The sequence below is a fragment of the Pogoniulus pusillus genome, chromosome 15, assembly GCF_015220805.1.
Source record: "Pogoniulus pusillus isolate bPogPus1 chromosome 15, bPogPus1.pri, whole genome shotgun sequence".
NCBI classification, from domain to species: domain Eukaryota; kingdom Metazoa; phylum Chordata; class Aves; order Piciformes; family Lybiidae; genus Pogoniulus; species Pogoniulus pusillus.
The window spans coordinates 21,826,362-21,847,109 of NC_087278.1; the positions used below are offsets into that span (position 1 = coordinate 21,826,362).

Consider the following 20,748-nt stretch of genomic DNA (forward strand, 5'->3'; position numbering starts at 1 on the left):
TCTTCAGCTACCATCTAGCAGTATCCCCAGTCCCTTTCTTCCTGGCTGCTCTCAGCCACTCTGTCCCCAGCCTGTAGTGCTGCTTGAGGTTGTTGTGGTCAAAGTGTAGAACCCTGCACTTGGCCTTGTTCAATCTCATCCCCTTGGCCTCTGCCCACCCATCCACCCTGGTAACATCCCTCTGCAATCAATGTAACTAGGAGGGAGAGAAGTGAGAACAAACCCTGAATTGCCTCTGCTTTAAGCTAAGCCTCAGCTTGTCAAGCAACACTGCTGTTGTCATAAGCATCAAGATTTAACAGATGATTTAAAACACAATGCCTTTAATTTTTGTAAAGGATACATTCCTCTGAAAAGCTTCAAACATTTCTGCTTGTCTTTTTGGTAAGCAAAAAATATTTCCCCCCATGACCAGAAAAATCTATCACAAACACAGCTTGAGATGGTTAAGGGTTGGTTTTACTCATCAGCTACAGAAGTTCTGCATGTCAAGTGAGGTCCTAACTATGTGCCCCCCTCCTCTCAGCATTGCACTGCCAGATAATCCAGCATCACAGACATCAGTTATGCCTGCACTCAGTTTATACAGACTCTTTTGTGTAGATTCAGATTTCTTCCACATCAGCTAATGCTGAAATAACAGCAATCAACTCAGTCAAATCTCAGAAATTATGGGATAATAATACATGGATTATTATGGCTAGAATTAGGGCTTGTTATCTTTAAAGTCTGCTCCTCCTGGGATCTGCACAACATGTTCCTTTCACTGAGTCTGCAAGAAAAGTAAGCAATTTGGGGAACAAAATGGAACTAGAATACAACTTGCTCTTTATGAGCTATTTAGCAGCTAGCTGTTAGTTTAGTTCAGCAGGAAAAGTCTAGCAGTTTTGCAGGCATGAGTCTCTTGGGGCATGACTCACTTGTGTATAAAAAAAATTGGCTCTTGACTTTTTAAGGTTGATTTAGAGTCTTTCCCCAAGAATGTGAGCAAATCCCCTCCCCAGTTATGCTCTCACAGCAGAGAAAGGTCAGATGCATGTGGGTGGGGGCAGCTGTTTGAGTCGTTACAGCTATACTGATTGAAACCTGCATCCCAATTTACACTGAAGAACCTTCACAGATGAAGCTAGAGTTGAACCTACATCAGTAGCCACAGCAAAGAAAAGGGGATACTTGTTTGTGGATTACACCTCTAGAATCATAGATTCAACCAGGTTGGAAGAGACTTCCAAGATCATCCAGTCACTGCCTGTGTCATTGCAGATGTTTGCATTTCTAAGGTGCAGACATTAAATAAAAACATCAAGTGGAAGGGACCTGAGGGGCTAGGCTGTTCCACGCCCTGCTCAAGATAGCTGTGATACTCTGTTCTCATGAGACCCTGTCTCTTGGTGCAGTTCCAGAGGCCCCAACACAAAAAGGACATGGATCTGTTGGAGTGAGTCCAAAGGAGGCCATGAAGATGCTCATAGAATCATAGAATCAACCAGGCTGGAATAGAACTCTAAGATCATCCAGTCCAACCTAGCACCCAGCCCTATCCAGTCATAGAATCAACCAGGCTGGAAGAGACCTCTGAGATCATCCAGTCCAACCTAGCACCCAGCCCTATCCAGTCATAGAATCAACCAGGCTGGAAGAGACCTCTAAGATCATCCAGTCCAACCTAGCACCCAGCCCTGTCCAATCATAGAATCATGGAATCACCCAGGCTGGAAGAGACCTCTAAGATCATCCAGTCCAACTAGCACCCAGCCCTGTCAAAAAGAAACTGGGATTTCTTCTGCCACTGGAATGGGCTGCCCAGGGAGGTGGTGGAGTCACTGTCCTGGAGGTGTTGAAGCAAAGCCTGGATGAGGCACTTAGTGCTATGGTCTAGTTGATTGGACAGGGCTGTGCTGATAGGTTGGACTGGCTGACCTTGGAGGTCTCTTCCAAGGTCTGTTTGATTCTATGATCCTATGAAATGCCTCCACAGCAACAGCTCTGGGCTCCTAAACTGCAGTAAACTTGTACTTCAACAGCAGCTGCTAATACAAATATACATGGTGGGTTCCCTCACCTCCCCCCCCCACCAAGTCATTTATCCTACCTAATTTAAAGCCCCACATATCTTCTGCCAAGTGTAAAACCATTCTCAAGCCATACAAACACGAGTAACCTGGCAATTCTGAACCCATAGTCCAGGGCTGAATAAAATGCAAGTGGCACACAGTAAGGCTGAGCCCTTTTATTTTCTTCAGAAAGGGATCAGTGTGCTCCAGGAACAGACTAAACAAAGACAGAATCAACAGTACTTTGACACTAGCTAAGCCTTCTCCTTTACAAACTTGTACATCGCTTATAATAATGCAGATCGGAGCTGGAACAACAGAACTGTGAAACCGATGCCACCCCAGAGCTGTGCTGATAGCAAGGACACGAACAAAGCAGCCCTCCCTTCCCCCCTCCATTCCTCCACCTGCAGAGCCCCATTTCTACTGCTAGCTAAAAATACTCTGGTTAAAATAGAAAACCATTTCTCTACAAAACTCTGTGTGTGTGTTGGGGGGGGGGGGAAATTCGTGGCGCTTCACCTCGAGTGCTTGGCAGGCAGCTAAGCCCCAGGACGCAGCAGTCTCCCCGCAGAGCTTTTACCCTTGCGAGGCTGCAGCCGGAGCGTCCTGCTCCTACAGCCAGTCCAACATCGCCACCGTGTGGTCAGAGCTGGCACAGCTGCGTCCGACGGCGCGGGGAGAAGCTCCGTCACAGATCCCCAGCCGAATGCGAGCAGGAAAGGAAAGGGAATTCCGAGAACCAGCTGGGAAAATATGGAGCAATGTAAGAAAAAGAATCGACGCTGTTTTGTGATGGTATCTTCAGCATCGCGACGCTTCGCTCCCTAAAGGCACAATCTGCTTGCTTGCTGCTCAGTACGGCGTCTGCTTGCCAACGAGCACAATCTACAGGTATGGAAAACACCTAAGAGCATTCATTTCTTTCAAAGTAAACATATTGGAGAGATTGGAATCCTTTTTTTCCCCTGGGGTTCAGGAAGCGACAGAAATGAAAGACAAAGCTCATCTTTCACATGGCCTTCTTCATCGCCGCCTTTCTCGCACTGAAGAGATACGCTTCATAGATGATGTTCAGGAAGTTGTCATCGTGCTGGAAAAGAAAACAGGCACTTGTTAGAGCACAACAGGCATTCTGAGGAACTTCAGGCACTTCTCAACCTTATTCTCTTGTCAGAAGTGAGCAACAGAGGAGGGCAGAAGGGCTCTGCAGCGGGACCTTGACCTCCTGGACAGATGGGTAGAGTCCAAGGGGATGGTGTTCAATAGCTCCAAGTGCAGGGTGCTGCACTTTGGCCACAACAACCCCATGCAGAGATACAGGCTGGGGTCTGAGTGGCTGGAGAGCAGCCAGACAGAGAGGGATCTGGGGGTGCTGATTGATACCCGCCTGAACATGAGCCAGCAGTGTGCCCAGGTGGCCAAGAGAGCCAGTGGCATCCTGGCCTGCATCAGCAATGGTGTGGCCAGCAGGAGCAGGGAGGTCATTCTGCCCCTGTACTCTGCACTGGTTAGACCACACCTTGAGTGCTGTGTTCAGTTCTGGGCCCCCCAGTTTAGGAGGGACATTGAGATGCTTGAGTGTGTCCAGAGAAGGGCGACGAGGCTGGGGAGAGGCCTTGAGCACAGCCCTACGAGGAGAGGCTGAGGGAGCTGGGATTGGTTAGCCTGGAGAAGAGGAGGCTCAGGGGTGACCTCATTGCTGTCTACAACTACCTGAGAGGTGGTTGTGGCCAGGAGGAGGTTGCTCTCTTCTCTCAGGTGGCCAGCACCAGAACAAGAGGACACAGCCTCAGGCTGTGCCAGGGGAGATTTAGGCTGGAGGTGAGGAGAAAGTTCTTCCCTGAGAGAGTCATTGGACACTGGAATGGGCTGCCCGGGGAGGTGGTGGAGTCGCCGTCCCTGGAGCTGTTCAAGGCAGGATTGGACGTGGCACTTGGTGCCATGGTCTGGCCTTGAGCTCTGTGGTAAAGGGTTGGACTTGATGATCTGTGAGGTCTCTTCCAACCTTGGTGATACTGTGATACTGTGATACTGTAACAGCAAAGCTACTTCCTGTAGGTGTTACCTCCAACCTGTGCTAGCAGCCTCACAAGAACCAGCTGTGAAGGTGAACTCTGCTGCAGCAAACACAACTCTATTGCTAGGAGAAGAAATGAGTACAGAGAAAGCAGAGTTTTCAAACTCCCAGTGGTTTTAACTTGGTCACATGGTGATGATATGACCCTGTCATTCCTTCCTTTCACCTGCATTTCCCTAGGGATTTGTTTAAGCAGTTTCATGCATTAGGTCAGTAATGATTCCAAGCATGTCTGAAGGAACAGCGAAGCATCCTAGGTTTTGTTTTGATCTTCCACTAAATCCTACCTGGGCAAATCTTTGCATCTTCTTTAGCTCTTTTAGACTTACTGCTCCCTAAAGCTGCTGCTGCTTTTGCTCTGATGCTCTTGTTTAACTTTCTCCTTCTGAAGATCGGTCAGGAATGGTCAGGATTAGCAAGAACGCTCAAGCCACATAAAGAAAGAAGGTCCTAAAGTAGCTCACATAAACACATGAGGAAAATTAAAATCATGATTCTATCTAAGGAAAAATACATCTGAGCATCTGAGGTTGTAGTTATACAACTACTATAAGAGGAAAAAAAACCCCTCAGGTAATCAACTGGCAGTGAATAATTTCCAGGTGAGGTTTCCTGAATGCCACCACCAACAGCAGGGTCAAATATACACTTCCCAAGCACAGTTTCAGAGGGTAGAAGCCAATTCTCTTTGCCTTGGCTCCTTTTTAACTTCCTATATGGTTTACTACTCTCCAGCTCCTCGAAGCATGTACACACAAGACTGTGGAAGAATTTCTCGCCAGTCGAGGACATAAAGTCATAAACATGGGTAACTGGCGCTGAGAACGTCCTTGGTTCCCAGCGAGGCTAGGAAATCGAGATGTAAACAACTGAGCACCCCACACACAGCTGCAGTGGGCAGAGACTAGATAACCAAGGGGGCTGGAGTGGGTGGTCTGGGAGGCTGACCCTTAGAATGTTGTGATAAGTTAACCTATGCACACCTTACATGTAACTCTGGACCCTCTGACTGTAACCAATCTTAAGCTGAGCACGCCTCTTGCTAGAATGCATATAAGTCACTGTATCACGGAAATAAAGTGGATTTGACCATCTAACCATATTGGTGAACAAAGAGTCATCTTCCCATAGCGCTCCACCGAACGTGATTCCCAACATCTGGCGCTCGAACAGAGGAGTCAGGACACAAGCCGGCCGCAGGTGAGACTGCGTTGGGGGCCGGAGGGTTGGCCCGAAGACAGAGGGGTCCGATCAACTTGTGGGACGTTCTCCGTATCGGAGAGAGTAAGCGTCATTCGGTGCCGCTGGGCCGGGTAGCGCTGCCCCGAGGTGGCAGTAGTCTGGACGTTCATTTCCGGAGTGAACAGCCCGTGTGTAAGGCAGGTAAGGCCCACAGTGGGTTTGCTGGGGCACTGCGTCTGCTGGCGTATTTATCTCGTGAGAGAAGTTCGACGGACATTGAGCTCTGAGAGCTGCTGGCCCGGGCGTATGCGCAGGGTCATGCGAGTAATGAGCCTCCCATGATTTTAAGATCGAAAGTGCAGCGGGAGGTCGGAGACGCACTGTGGGACGCGGTTCTTAGCAACGGAACAGACTCTGAGTCGCCCCGCCAGCTAAGTCCCGCCCGGCGGGAGGTGCTCCGCGCGTTACTAAAAATGAAAGCCGAAAGAAACACGGCGGCAGTGGCTTTCCTGGTACTTCTCCTAGCCCTGCCGGCCGTTCCGAACAGCTCTGACGCGTGCGCGGCGCCAGGTTTTTCCTCCACCCCCGCCCCGAGCGTCCCGAAGAGAGAAGGCTCCGTGGTTCGGTTTTTCGGTCTCGGCAGAGCTGCTTCCGTTAAAGGCGTGGCTGGGAAGGTTGCCAGCTCTGTGGCGGAGTTGAAAATGAGCGTGCCGTACGATCCCGGCGGGCACCCGTGTCGCCCGCCCCACCCGCCCCGCCTCCGCCCTCCTTCCCTACTGGAGCCGCGCCCGATAACCCGATTGTAGCCACGTTGACCGCAGGAGCAATACGCGGTTCGCAACAAGGTTGCCGGCGGTTTGCCTTTATAGTACCATCTCTGACTAAAGCTGAGCCTGCGAGCCGCTCTGAGTACACAACTTTGCCGCGAGGCATGCAGACCACACCAACTCTCTGCTGATTGTTCGTTGCAAAGCATTTGCAAGCCCCCGAGAAGAACTGGGCGTGTGCAATTGTTTATCACTATGTGAATGACTTTGTTTTCTGTCCCCGCTGACGAGTCTTAGTCTCCGAGAGACATCTCGTCTTGCTTCAGCTCTGTGGGCTGCACGTAGAAAGCTAAGGACTTTTTGATCGGTCTAACTGGAGCGCTGGGAGAGATGCGCTTGGGACTGAGTTGCGGCTGACACACCCATGATGGCGGCTGCCCGTAGCGACTCACTGACACACCCGTGATGGCGGCTGCCCGCAGCGACCCGCCGGCAGCCAGTTACAATCGCTTCTCAGCTTGGAAAAGTTTTCGGACCTGCCGCGCGGAGGGCGGCTGCCTGCCGCTGTGTGTACTGTGTCGAATCTGCCGCTGTAGCCCGCGCGTCCCCGCGGATGGCTGCACGCGATACAGGACACCGCCTTTTAGTTTTTCAGCCGGTAAAAGACGTTACTGAAGGTACAGAGGAACGGACGGTAAAGAGAGAACGGACCGACGGCAGACGCGACCGCACCGGACGGCTCGGGACCCTCCCTTTCCCGCGGCTCGGCGGAACAGTCTTCAGATCCGCCCCCTTCACCGCCGCACGCCCGCCCATCTCCGACGGACCGCATCCCAAAGCCGAGGGGTCTCCCGCGAGTCTTCAACAGCTGGGGGACTGAGGGGGATGCTGAGGGGTCGGTGGGGTGGGAAGAGTTTGTGGGTTTCCTTGAGTCGTTTCGGAGTTTAGTCAATTTGCGTTTGTATAGCTACAGGGAGATTAGCAGTTCGATAGCTCACAGCTTCACCTCTGCCTTTTTTTTTCTGGAAGAGCCTGAGAGGGAGGACGGCAGTTTGGAAGTTTTCAGGGTAGATTTCGTATTATGTACTAAGGATAGGTAATAGGGGGAAAGAAGGACGAAAACAGCAAGTGGTGGCTGACCTGAAACAGCTGGGGGTTGGGCGAGCTGGAGGGCCAAGGACAAAAGCGGCGCTGCGGCTGCTGGCCTCCTCCCCCTCCTCCTCCCCCCCCTCTAGCCACCTGTGGAGGGCCCGCGGGGCCCCATTCCCCCCCCGCCCGTTGTTTCTTTTACGGATTTTTTTTTCTGCCGGAGTTATCTCCTCTTACGGATTTTTTTTTTTCCCTGCTAGGAGGCAGCGAAGCCTCGAAGCTGTTTAGACACTGCCAGATGTGAGGAGAGAGCTCTTCACTGAGGGACTGATTGGATACTGGAATGGGCTCCCCGGGGAGGTGGTAAAGTCGCCGTCCCTGGTGCCCTGGCGCTGTTCAAGGCAAGGTTGGACGTGGCGCTTGGTGCCATGGTCTGACCTTGAGCCCCGTGGTGAAGGGCTGGACTTGATGACCTATGAGGTCTCTTCTAACCCTGATGGTACTGTGATACTGTGCTACTGAAAACAGATGTCAGACAGTTTATGGAAATGATAGCAAGAATGACGAGGATGACTTAGGACCATTTTTGCCCCTGTTACAGGCATGGACACGCACAGGTGTATTTTTTAGTCACCTGATGATAACAGTTTGCATTCGAAATGATAGCTGATAGTTCCTGGCTGGGGTATTTATCGTCACCTTACTGGTTAATTCCTTCTACAGATTAGGCAGCAATGACTTTTGCACTCCCTGCTCAGTGGCAAAAAGAAAAAGAGGGAGATTGCTAGGACATAGCAGAGATGCCAGTGCCACTGACCATGGGTGGAAACTTATACAGACATGGAAGGCACCAAGCAGGACAGATTAGAACTCAGATGCATTGCCTCTCACAGCGAGGGTGTAGGCACTGAGATCCACATTGCAAGTCACTAACCAGATTCTGGACTAGGAGCAGGGAATGATAGAGCTTGTAGGCTAATGCCAGTCAGCTCCTTCCCCCAATAACAGATAATGACAGGACTAGTATAGAAGTTTACTGGAACAGCTGCTAATTGCATGAACTGAGTCTTGTGACAATTCTGACTTTTCCCTTTTCTGAGAATACCATGGTATTGTTATCTTCTTGGATTTTCTTTGCTTTTCTTGAAGTTCCTATAGCTGATAGATATTTAGGGTAAGATAAGTTAAGACTAAGGGTTTGTAGTTTTGGGAACTTAGGACACAAGGATGTTATGGGATGTTTTTCTTGGGTACATTTAGGCATTATTGAAAAGGGGAATATGGGTTAGAGGACAGTAGGATAGCAGAAGAAATCTTTTCCTTTTCGGGATTTTTCTAATCACAGCATACAGACTAGGCCAGTGGATCTGCTAGCCTAGGCAATGGATGTGTCTGCATTTGTTCTTGCATCTGCTTGTGTTTGACCATTTATCTTCACAGGCCTTGATGAAGACCAACCTGATTATGACCAACCTGTTTTTTCCCTAAAGTGAGCAGAAGTCTTGCTCAGATGGCAGAACTGTGAAAGGACTTGAAAGAAGCACTGACATGATGATTGTATTTGTATGGATCTTTAAGGTCTGGACCATGGCTAATGAATTTGGGTATTTTTATGAGTTTTCAGTGATTGTGGTTTAATGGAATAGGTTCAGTTTAACAGCTTTGTAAAGGCCAAAGCCCACTCAAATTGGCATAAGATGGCAATGTGACCTTTTTCTCTCTTGCAAGGGCCCTGCAAGAGATAAAAAAAAACACTGCCCTAAATTCTAAAAGCAGATGAAGAACTGTGGGAAAAGGCCTAAGTAGAATAGCCTGATAGTAACATCTAGGGCATATCTTTGTATTGTATTTAGAGGTTTGTAGTTCTTAAGCACAATAGTCAGACACAGCTCATAGCTAAGGAGTGTAATGAGAACATCAAGTGAACCAGAACTATGGGAGTCTGAGAAGAATACTCGACAGCTGAGTGATCTGCGAGTCTGCAGCATCGACTGCCACACAGAGCCAGCGAAGACGTGGCACACCTGCACTCTCCTGTGACTGTGATGTTCGTCTGCACTTTTGGGTTTCTGAACGAATGACTTACTGTCGCTTGCAGAAATAGCTTTTGGGATTGTTAGCTAAGCTTGGGTTGTTAGCTTGCCAGACTAATGCTACTGATGAAAGCTCTAACAGGTTTATTCCTTTTGATTGTAGGACTGTTGATTTGTAGCTGCACCATTCATGATAACTTCCTTAGCAACGAGGACGGACACTGCGGTTCAAACGACAGTGACAAGGCCCATATTAGACCTTTAGGTGCTTTTGGAGCAAACAATCGGTGCTATGGTGTTAAAGCATCAAGAAAGGGCCGAGGTCATCTGTTGTGGAACAACAGAACCGCTAAGGCACTTCCCACTGGTGTGTTCCTTATTTGTGGTGATAGAGCCTGGCAAGGCATACCAAAGAACGTTTATGGAGGTCCATGTTATCTGGGTAAACTGACAATGTTTGCCCCTCATCTTAGTCAGCTCAGGGACCTAGCCCGACGCCGGCCTAAGCGATCTCTAAAATTGAGTCCTAATTGCAATGACAACGTTCAATTGTTATCCACAGCTGCTCGTGTTGCCTTAGCTGTATTTCTACCAGGAGGAGCAGCTGGAAAAGCATTAGTACAGCTAGAGAGACTCACGTGTTGGTCAGCAAAACAAGCCAATGTCACCACAAAGGTTTTAGGACAACTATTGGTTGATCAAAATAGCCTTCGTCATGCCCTATTGCAAAATCGAGCAACCGTTGATTTTCCTTTGCTAGCCCAAGGACACGGCTGCCAGGACTTTGAAGGGATGTGTTGTCTGAATTTATCAGATCATGGTGAGTCCATTCACAAGAGTATAACCTGGTAGAAAGGCCGTATTGACAAGATCAAAAAGGAAACATCGACTTTTGATGACTGGTTGCAGAACCTGTTTGGGACAATCCCGGGGTGGTTAAGCAGCTTATTAGGAGAAGGCTTACGGCTATTTGTCATTTTCATAATAATTCTGCTATGCGCTTGTATTGTCTTTGCTTGCATTAAGAAGAGCTTAACTAAGGTAGTTAGCCAGGTGTGGGTTGCTCAAAAGAAAAAGAGGGAATTGTGGAAGAATTTCTCGCCAGTCGAGGACATAAAGTCATAAACATGGGTAACTGGCGCTGAGAACGTCCTTGGTTCCCAGCGAGGCTAGGAAATCGAGATGTAAACAACTGAGCACCCCACACACAGCTGCAGTGGGCAGAGACTAGATAACCAAGGGGGCTGGAGTGGGTGGTCTGGGAGGCTGACCCTTAGAATGTTGTGATAAGTTAACCTATGCACACCTTACATGTAACTCTGGACCCTCTGACTGTAACCAATCTTAAGCTGAGCACGCCTCTTGCTAGAATGCATATAAGTCACTGTATCACGGAAATAAAGTGGATTTGACCATCTAACCATATTGGTGAACAAAGAGTCATCTTCCCATAGCGCTCCACCGAACGTGATTCCCAACACAAGACAATGTGATATTTTGAGTTTCCCACCTCAAAAAATACAGGGGGAAAAAATGAGAAAAGCCTCTGATTTGTTACAATCTGGCTCTATAACTTAAATAATGACTTCTGGTTTTATTCCAAAGCCATACAAGCACAGAGCTTTTGGCCTACAGTTTGGACCCTTAAACCTGTCTGTCTGCTCCTGGTGTGGTTATCTAATCTCAACTCCTTCTCTTTGGATAGTCATCATGTGGCAAGTTACAGAACAAACCCAAACTTTCCTAAGCACTCACATACATCATCTCAGGGCAGCAAACAACCATCTCATACATAATGTTGCTAAGGCTTTGCCACATTTTGACTTGAAAAAACACAGCAAAAGCAATGTTATGCAATCACAGAACTGTCAGGTTTGGAGAAGACCTCAGGGATTATTTAGTTCCAACCCCTCTGACATGGGCAGGGACACCTCAGACTACATCAGGTTGCCCAGAGCCACATCCAGCATGACCTTAAAAACATCCAGGGATGAGGCTTCCACCACCTCCCTGAGCAACCTGCACCAGTCTCTCACCACCCTCATGGTGAAGAACTTCTTAGGTCATAGAATCAACTAGGTTGGAAGAGACCTCCAAGATCATCCAGTCCAATCTATCACCCAGCCCTATCCAGTCAACTAAACCATGGCACTAAATGCCTCATCCAGTCTTTTCTTAAACACCTCCAGGGATGGCAACTCCCTTCCTCTAGCTCGGATCCATTCCTGTCACTGCCTGACACTCTAAAAATTCCCATCCCAGCTTTCTTGTAGACCTTCTCAGATCCTGGAAGGCCACAATAAGGTCTCCTCAAAGCATTTGAACTAGAGAATTATATTGAATAACCTGAACAAGGATGTTTTTAGGTTACAGAACCTTGTATTTTAAAGTTGCTCACTGTCAGCCTGCAGTTTTAACTTCCCCTCTGAATTCCTCTTCCTGCTAACATGCATCTCTGAGACATTTGGCAGCTGGGATAACGACCCATTATTTATCTTTAGCTAAAAATATAATACAGATCTCTCTGGCTCATAGGTTGACCTTCTGAAGCCTTTCGTCATCTTTGTTCTTTTCAGTCAAATTTATTATCATTCTGAACCCCAAATTGGATGCATTAATCAAGAAGCAGTTCAGCCAGCAGCTCCCAAGGATAGGCTGTTGCATCCCCACTCAATGCCATGGAGCTCTGTTAAGATGCAGCCATAAGCAGTGCAACTTCCAGACACATCTCTTAATCATAGAATCAACCAGGTTGGAAGAGACCTCCAAGCTCATCCAGTCCAACCTAGCACCCAGCCCTGTCCAATCAACCATGTTGGAAGAGACCTCCAAGATCATCCAGTCCAACCTAGCACCCAGCCCTGTCCAATCAACCATGTTGGAAGAGACCTCCAAGATCATCCAGTTCAACCTAGCACCCAGCCCTGTCCAATCAACCAGGTTGGAGGAGACCTCCAAGCTCATCCAGTCCAACCCAGCACCCAGCCCTGTCAAATCAACCATGTTGGAAGAGACATCCAAGATCACCCAGTCCAACCTAGCACCCAGCCCTGTCCAATCAACCAGGTTGGAAGAGACTTCCAAGCTCATCCAGTCCAACCTAGCATCCAGCCTTGTTCAATTAACCAGGTTGGAAGAGACCTCCAAGCTCATCCAGTCCAACCTAGCATCCAGCCCTGTCCAATTAACCAGGTTGGAAGAGAACTCCAAGATCAGCCACTCCAACCTAGCACCCAGCCCTAGCCAGTCAACCAGACCATGGCACTAAGTGCCTCATCCAGGCTTGGCTTCAACACCTCCAGCGACAGTGACTCCACCACCTCCCTGGGCAGCCCATTCCAATGCCAATCACTCTCTCTGCCAACAACTTCCTCCTAACATCCAGCCTAGACCTCCCCTGGCACAACTTGAGACTGTGTCCCCTTGTTCTGTTGCTGGTTGCTTCCATCAGTCATTCCTTTAGCCTCCAGACAAACAGGTGCCAGGCTGCTTACATCAAAACGGGAACCAAGATGTCAGGCAAAAGAGGAGAATCCTCAGTGCTTTACCTGGATCAGATGAAGAAGGGTTTCCTGCAGCTGCATCTTTGTCACCGAGGTGCTGTTGACCACAGATGGCTCTGGGGTTTGCAGCGGCAGGAGCAGGCCAGCTGAGCTGACAGCAGCTTCTTGGTTTGCCGCTGCTAAGCGTCCACTGTCAGTTGCTTTTGGCGGAGCAGGTGCGGACTGAGTGAACACCATTGGGGACATCAACAGGGTGGGAGTTACAGTGGCAGGAATGCGTTGAGGTGAGATTACCTGTTCATAAAAACAACAAAGTCATCAGTTAATCCTATCTGACTTAACCCAGGGAGAACACAGAGGAGGAGCGATGCAGACTGAGTCGCAACACGTGCAGAGATTGCTGGGGATGCAAAACTCCAGCTCAGGACCACCTTTATGATCTATTTCCAGCTGAAAAAGTCTTCCATCAAATTTGAGACAGCAAGTGTGATTAAGTCTGACAGGGAAATGATCCTGGGACAAGAGCATTTTACTCCAGAAGCCAGAGTGCTATAGAAGAGCAGCGCTCTTAGAGACCACCATTTTAACATCTACTATGTGGGGACAATAAACCACTAAGTTTAATCTATCAGAATATAGAATCATAGAATCAAGCAGGTTGGAAGAGGCCTCCAAGATCATCCAGTCCAACCTAGCACCCAGCCCTGTCCAATCAACCTGACCATGGCACTAAGTGCCTCATCCAGGCTTTGCTTCAACCCCTCCAGGGACAGTGACTCCACCACCTCTCTGGGCAGCCCATTCCAATCATAGAATCAAACAGGTTGGAAGAGACCTCCAAGAGCATCCAGCCCAACCTAGCACCCAGCCCTGGCCAATCAACCAGACCATGGCACTAAGTGCCTCATCCAGGCTTTGCTTCAACCCCTCCAGGGACAGTGACTCCACCACCTCCCTGGGCAGCCCATTCCAATGGCAAATAAAGGATTAAGCTTTGTACCTAATCCTAGGAAGTATATCCCAATCCTAACTTTCAGATGACATTAAATACATATATTTATCCTTTGTTTCTCATTTCACAATATCACAGTATCACCAAGGTTGGAAGAGACCTCACAGATCATCAAGTCCAACCCTTTACCACAGAGCTCAAGGCCAGACCATGGCACCAAGTGCCACGTCCAATCCTGCCTTGAACAGCTCCAGGGACGGCGACTCCACCACCTCCCCGGGCAGCCCATTCCAGTGTCCAATGACTCTCTCAGTGAAGAACTTTCTCCTCACCTCCAGCCTAAATCTCCCCTGGCACAGCTTGAGGCTGTGTCCTCTTTTTCTGGTGCTGGCCACCTGAGAGAAGAGAGCAACCTCCTCCTGGCTACAACCTCCCCTCAGGTAGCTGTAGACAGCAATAAGGTCACCCCTGAGCCTCCTCTTCTCCAGGCTAAACAATCCCAGCTCCCTCAGCCTCTCCTCATAGGGCTTGTTGCCCTTAACTTAAGGAAGAGGGGAAACAAAACAGAGATTAAGTGATTTATCCAAAGAGCCACAGTGAGCTGGTGGCACTGTCAGAAACAGGGCTGCTGACCACCATGCAGCTGACAAGACCAGAAAAGCCCTCCAAGGGAAGGCAAACCTTGATTCTGCAGCAGCTCTGCAAGTTCCCTCAGAACCACATTAAAGTGAACTTGTAAAGATACATGCAAAAGAATTTGTACTTCTAAATTTCATAATGCATCTTGGAGGTGTAAAGCATGCAGGCCTAGCAAAAAGAATCAGAGAATCAACCAGGTTGGAAGAGAGCTCCAAAACCATCCAGTCCAACCTAGCACCCAGCCCTAGCCACTCAACCAGACCATGGCACTAAGTGCCTCAGCCAGGCTTGTCTTGGACACCTCCAGGGATGGTGACTCCACCACCTCCCTGGGCAGCCCATTCCAATGCCAATCACTCTCTCTGACAACAACTTCCTCCTAACACCCAGCCTAGACCTCCCCTGGCACAACTTGAGACTGTCCAAGATAGAACAGAAAGTTTAGTCACTCAGTCTGCAGATATTAGAACTCTCTTCTGCTAATTCTAGTAGGAAGTCTCAGTTCCAATCAGCCATGTCAAGTTGTGCCAGGGGACCACAAGGATCATCTAGTTTCAGCCCCCCTGCCATGGGCAGGGACACCCTACCCTAGAGCAGGCTGGCCAGAGCCCCATCCAGCTTGGCCTTAAACATCTCCAGGGATGGGGCCTCAACCACCTCCCTGGGCATCTCATTCCAGGCTCTCACCACTCTCCTGCTGAACAACTTCCTCCTCATGTCCAGCCTGAACCTACCCATCTCCAGCTTCGCTCCATGAGCATCCATATGCACCCAGTGCCAAAATCTCCCAGTTCATATCTGAGGTAAATACTGTTTTGGTTTCTCAAATGTGGAGTGGTACTTAAAAAACCAACTCTCTACCTACAGCTTTTCCCCTACCTCCTAGCACATATGTATCACAGAATCACAGAATTGTCAGGGTTGGAAGGGACTTCAGGGACTATTTAGTTCCAACACCTTTGCCATGGGGCAGGGATCATTCAGCTCCAACCCCCTTCACACTAGATTAGGTTGCCCAGAGTCACATCCAGCATGGCCTTCAAAACATCCAGAGATGAGGCTTCCACCACCTCCCTGGGCAGCCTGTGCCACTGTCTCACCACTCTCATGCTAAAGAACTTCTTCCTCATGTCTAACTTCAATCTCCCCTCCTCTAACTTGGATCTATTCCCCCTATTCCTATCATTACCTGACACCCTAAAAAGTCTCTCCTCAGCTTTCTTGTAGCCCCCTTCAGATATTGGAAGGCCACAAGAAGGTCTCCTCAGAGCCTTCTTTTCTCCAGACTGAACAGCCCCAACTCTCTCAGTCTGTCCTCACAGCAGAGCAGCTCCAGCCCTCTGAGCATCCTCATGGCCCTGCTCTGGACACATTCCAGCTCCTCCATATCCTTCTTGCAATAGGAGCTGCAGAACTGTGCACAGTACTCCAGGTGGGGTCTCAGCAGAGTGGAGTAGAGGAGCAGAATCCCCTCCCTTACCCTGCTGGCCACACTCTTGATGCAGCCCAGGCTCTGGTTGGCTTCCTAAGAAGTCACTCACCAGCTTTCTTGTATCAGATCTGTGTTACAGGCTCACAAACGAGTTGATGCATTCCCAGCTGACTGTAGGACTTCCTCAGCCAGCAGGACAGGGCTCACCTATGTCTGGTTTCCTTCTGAAATGAACACTGCTTGTCAGTGTCAGTCCACAGTGACATCCCTCTGCAGAAGGAGGCCTTCAGACTGCACAGATGTTCTCCTCTAAGTGAGAAGATTGTTCTTCTGTCTGTGGAAGACTGACAGCCTCCAGATACTTAGCACATTGCTTCTTCTCTTCTCCTCTAAGCAGCTGAAGTAACTTCCCTTTAATTTATCTCAAGCAAAACTGGCAAGGCTTGCTTAAACTAGATGATTCTTCCTGATGTGGTTTAAAGAATGCAAATATAAGCTGCTCTCCAGGGGCAGGAAAGGCAGCAAAGGGCTGGTGGTGAGCAGCTGGAGCAGATAAGCTGTCCCACTAACAGAGCTCAATCTATGACAGGCTATGTCAAAGACCTAAATGACACAGCCTTCAAAATCAAACCCTGCTTCTCTCCAGAGTCCAAGGCAAATAAACAAAAGCTGAGACAAATTGTGCTTTTAGTAACATGCACTGAGCACTGCCAAGCACAGAGACATGTTGTGGCTTCAAAGACAGGAGGAAAGTGATTTGTTTCCTCTGGTAGGACTTGCCAAGCAAATGGAAACTCTATGGAGCAAGCAACAGTGCCAGCCACAGGTTGCTGCAAAAGTGATGTAGAGATATGATACATATATACATAGATATATAACCCCCCCCCCTTGTTGTGGTAGGCCCAGTAGCCCAAGGGAGGTTCTTCTGCCCCTGTGCTCAGCACTGCTCAGGCCACACCTTGAGTACTGTGTCCAGTTCTGGGCTCCTCAATTCAAGAGAGATGTTGAGGTACTGGAAGGTGTCCAGAGAAGGGCAACAAAGCTGGTGAGGGGCCTGGAACAGAGCCCTGTGAGGAGAGGCTGAGGGAGCTGGGGGTGTGCAGCCTGCAGAAGAGGAGGCTCAGGGCAGAGCTCATTGCTGTCTACAACTATCTGAAGGGAGGCTGCAGCCAGGTGGGGTTGGGCTCTTCTGCCAGGCAAGCAGCAACAGAACAAGGGGACACAGTCTCAGGTTGTGCTGGGGGAGGTCTAGGCTGGATGTTAGGAGGAAGTTGTTGGCAGAGAGTGATTGGCATTGGAATGGGCTGCCCAGGGAGGTGGTGGAGTCACTGTCGCTGGAGGGGTTGAAGCAAAGCCTGGATGAGGCACTTAGTGCCATGGTCTGGTTGACTGGCTAGGGCTGGGTGCTAGGTTGGACTGGATGATCTTGGAGGTCTCTTCCAACCTGGTTGACTCTATGGTTCTATGATTATACATGTCCTGGCTTCCCCAGGCATGTTTTTTTCTGCTCTCCCTCCTTCTGCTATGGGGAGAAGCAACTGCAGGAAAGAGGACAAAGAACCTGGAGGCACTGGCTCTAAGGGCTCTGGACTGCCCAGACTCGTTTGCATCCCATGGTAAACAAGGTACACACACTTAGCTTGTGCCTGCCTTGTGCAAGGACTGTGCTTTTCCCAAATTTCATTGAATCACAGAATCAAGCAGGTTGGAAGAGACCTCCAAGATCATCCAGGCCAACCTAGCACCCAGCCCTATCCAGTCAACTAGACCATGGCACTAAGTGCCTCATCCAGGCTTTTCTACAACACCTCCAGGGATGGTGACTCCACCACCTCCCTGGGCAGCCCATTCCAATGCCAATCACTCTCTCTGTCAAGAACTTCCTCCTAACACTCAGCCTAGACCTCCCTTGGCACAACTTGAGATTGTGTCCCCTTGTTCTGTTGCTGAACAACTTCCTCACATCCTGGCTGAATCTCCCCACCTCCAGCTTTGCTCCATTCCCCCAAGTCCTATTACTACCTGGTAGGCTAAAAAGTCCCTCCCCAGCTTTTTTGTAGGCCACTTCAGATCCTGGAAGGCCACAAGAAGGTCACTTGGGAGCCTCCTCTTCTGCAGAGTGAACAGCCCCAACTCTTTCAGTCTGTCCTCATTGGAGAGATGTATTCAAGGGTCATTTGGATGTGGTTATTAGGGATATGGCTTAAAGTTAATCCTGTACAGCGGGGTTATAGGTTGGACTTGGTGATCCTGAGGGTCTTTTCCAACCTGAATGTTTCTCTGTGTGTGTGTTTCCTTTTAGATTTAGTTCAGATCACCTGCAGCCACTGGGACAACTGCTACCCTCCTGAAAACAGGATGCTGAGCTTGGCATTGTTAGTGCCATTGTTAGAGCACCAGGATTTTGCTGGAAGCACTGAAAATGCTCAGCAGGGACACTGACAGACTTTGGGCTTTCAGCTTTGAGTCATTTCTCACCAAACACAACAGTCCTTCCAAGATGCTGCTGATCAACTTCTTTCCCACAAAACCTCCCCAGGCTGCTCGTTCATCTAGCCTCTGCTAAATCATCTCCAGCTTTATCAGGTCAATACTAACAACTCTGACTCACTAATAACAGAGTAGGAGTCTACTGTCAGTTGTGCAGTAACAAAGTATGAACGATGCAAAATGTGCACAGAAATTATTGCAGCATAGAGTAGTCCTTCTCTGAAGCACAAAAGCCCACCAAGGTGTCTGTTTGATACTCTCCCTGCCTGCTGGCAGCTAGATGACAGGATCACAGGCTCACAGGATGTTAGGGGTTGGAAGGGACCTCTGCAGATCTTCCAGTCCAACCCCCCTGCCAGAGCAGGACCAGAGGATCTAGCACAGGGCACAGGATCACAGGATATTAGGGGTTGGAAGGGACCCAAGGAGATCATCAAGTCTAATTCCCCTGCCAGAGCAGGGCCATACAATCTAGCACAGGTCACAGGCTCACAGGATATTAAAGGTTAGAAGGGACCCAAGGAGATCATCGAGTCCAACCCCCCTGCCTGAGCAGGGCAATCCTATCTAACACAGATCACAGAGGAACACATCCAGACAGGTCTTGAAAATATCCATGGAAGGAGACTCCACAACCTCTCTGGGCAGCCTGTGCCAGTGCTCTGTGAGCCTTAGAGTAAAGAAGTTCCCCCTTGTGTTGAGGTGGAACCTCCTGTGCTGCAGCTTCCATCCACTGCTCCTTGTCCTATTACAGGTCGCACAGGAACACATCCAGAGAGGGCTGGAAAGGCTCCAGAGAGAAGGAGACTCCACAACCTCTCTGGGCTACCAAAATAAAGCTGCCTACAATGCAAACATTGCTTTCTCTTGAAAATGTAGTTGGATTGTTAAAAAACCTGATGTTTAACTACTGAATCACAGAATCATAGAATGGTCTGGGTTGCCAGAGAGAGTGATTGGCATTGGAATGGGCTGCCCAGGGAGGTGGTGGAGTCACCATCCCTGGAGGTGTTCAAGAAAAGACTTAGTGCCATGGTCTGGTTGATTGGCTAGGGCTGGGTGCTAGGTTAGACTGGATGAGCTTGGAGGTCTCTTCCAGCCTGGTTGATTCCATGAATTCTAAGAAAGAACCTCCAAAGCTCATCCAGTCCAAGCCCCTCTGCACTCAGCAGGGACATCCTCAACTAGAGCAGGTTGCCTACAGCCCTGTCCAGCCTCACCTTCAATATCTCCAGGGATGGGCCCCAACCATTTCCCTGGGCAACCTGTTCCAGTGCTTCACTACCCTCATGTTCCTATCATCTAATCTCAATCTGCTCTGCTCCAGTCTGAAGCCATTGCCCTCCTCCTGTCCCTGCAGGCCTTTGCAAACAGTCTCTCTGCAGCCTTCTTAAGTTGCTGTTCAGAACAAGTCTAATGCACCTATTTGCATTCTTCTTAGAATCATAGAATCAGGTTGGAAGAGACCTCCAAGCTCATCCAGTCCAACCTAGCACCCAGCCCTGGCCAATCAACCAGACCATGGCACTAAGTGCCTCATCGAGGCTTGGCTTCAACACCTCCAGGGACAGTGACTCCACCACCTCCCTGGGCAGCCCATTCCAATGCCAATCACTCTCTCTGCCAACAACTTCCTCCTAATATCCAGCCTAGAGACTGTGTCCCCTTGTTCTGCTGCTGGTTGTCTGGGAGAAGAGCCCAACCCCACCTGGCTATAGCCTCCTTTCAGGTAGTTGTAGACAGCCATGAGGACTGCCCTGAGCCTCCTCTTCTTCTGTGTGTTTACAATCTCACACTGAAAATGCAGTCAGGACAACTGAGAGCTAATGGTGAAATGCTCACACAAGAGGTATTAAGGACTGTGCATTCAGAAGATGCAATCCTATGGGAAAAAAACCCAAGTCTTAATGGAAAATGTTCCATGAAATGAGAAAAATCAGCTGCAAGAGAAGTGACCAAAAGACAGATCTGTGTGTCCAGGTTATTATAAGGCTCTTAAAACCATAACTCTGACAAACACAAACCCTTAAGCACGATGGATATATAATCAGAGTAACTCACACCCAACACTAAGCATATGCTTAAAAGCCTACTGCAGCTTAACACTTCTTTATTGCATCTTAAGCCCACATTACTCACTGGCCACATAAGGAATACATCACAGAATAGGGCTGGCATCAAAGCAGACTAAATCCTTCCAAGTATTATTCTTCTTCAGCCTTTCTTTTTTATCTTTTGGTGTGTGTGTAAGTGGTCTCTTCCTTTCCATGTGGGAGATCACAGTTCTTACACCATATGGAGATGAAGCAGAAGCCAATTTAAACTTGGGCTTGCAATGTGTCAGTTGTGGGAAAGACTCTTGCTTTCCTTTGCTTAGTGCTGCTGCTGCTGCTGCTGGATTTAGGGTGTGCCTTTAATATGATCCTGCCAACACCTAGCACTGTCCACATATCTCTCTGCTCCTGTCAGGCTTGACAGAATTTGCCTTTTCTGGGTGTTGAATTGTAGTAGAAGAGGCAAAGCCAAG

The 20,748-nt window shown here is 49.0% G+C and overlaps 1 protein-coding gene and 1 long non-coding RNA gene across 3 annotated transcripts in view; one reads left to right on the forward strand and one right to left on the reverse strand.

Annotated features, from left to right (window-relative positions):
* Positions 1-2,215: 2,215 nt before the first annotated feature.
* The window catches only part of DCP1B (decapping mRNA 1B), a 71,658-nt gene continuing 53,125 nt past the window's right edge, over positions 2,216-20,748 (reverse strand). For both annotated transcript variants that reach the window (XM_064155721.1, XM_064155722.1), the window contains exons 8-9: positions 12,754-13,002; positions 2,216-3,147 (exon numbers count right to left, since the gene is read on the reverse strand). In XM_064155721.1, the coding sequence (XP_064011791.1) occupies positions 3,067-3,147; positions 12,754-13,002 (330 nt within the window). In that variant the 3' untranslated portion in view covers positions 2,216-3,066. The remainder of the gene's footprint in view (positions 3,148-12,753; positions 13,003-20,748) is intronic.
* Positions 8,080-10,628, forward strand: LOC135182039 (uncharacterized). The gene is made up of 2 exons (XR_010305046.1): positions 8,080-8,750; positions 9,369-10,628. It is a non-coding gene; the product is annotated as an uncharacterized LOC135182039 (long non-coding RNA).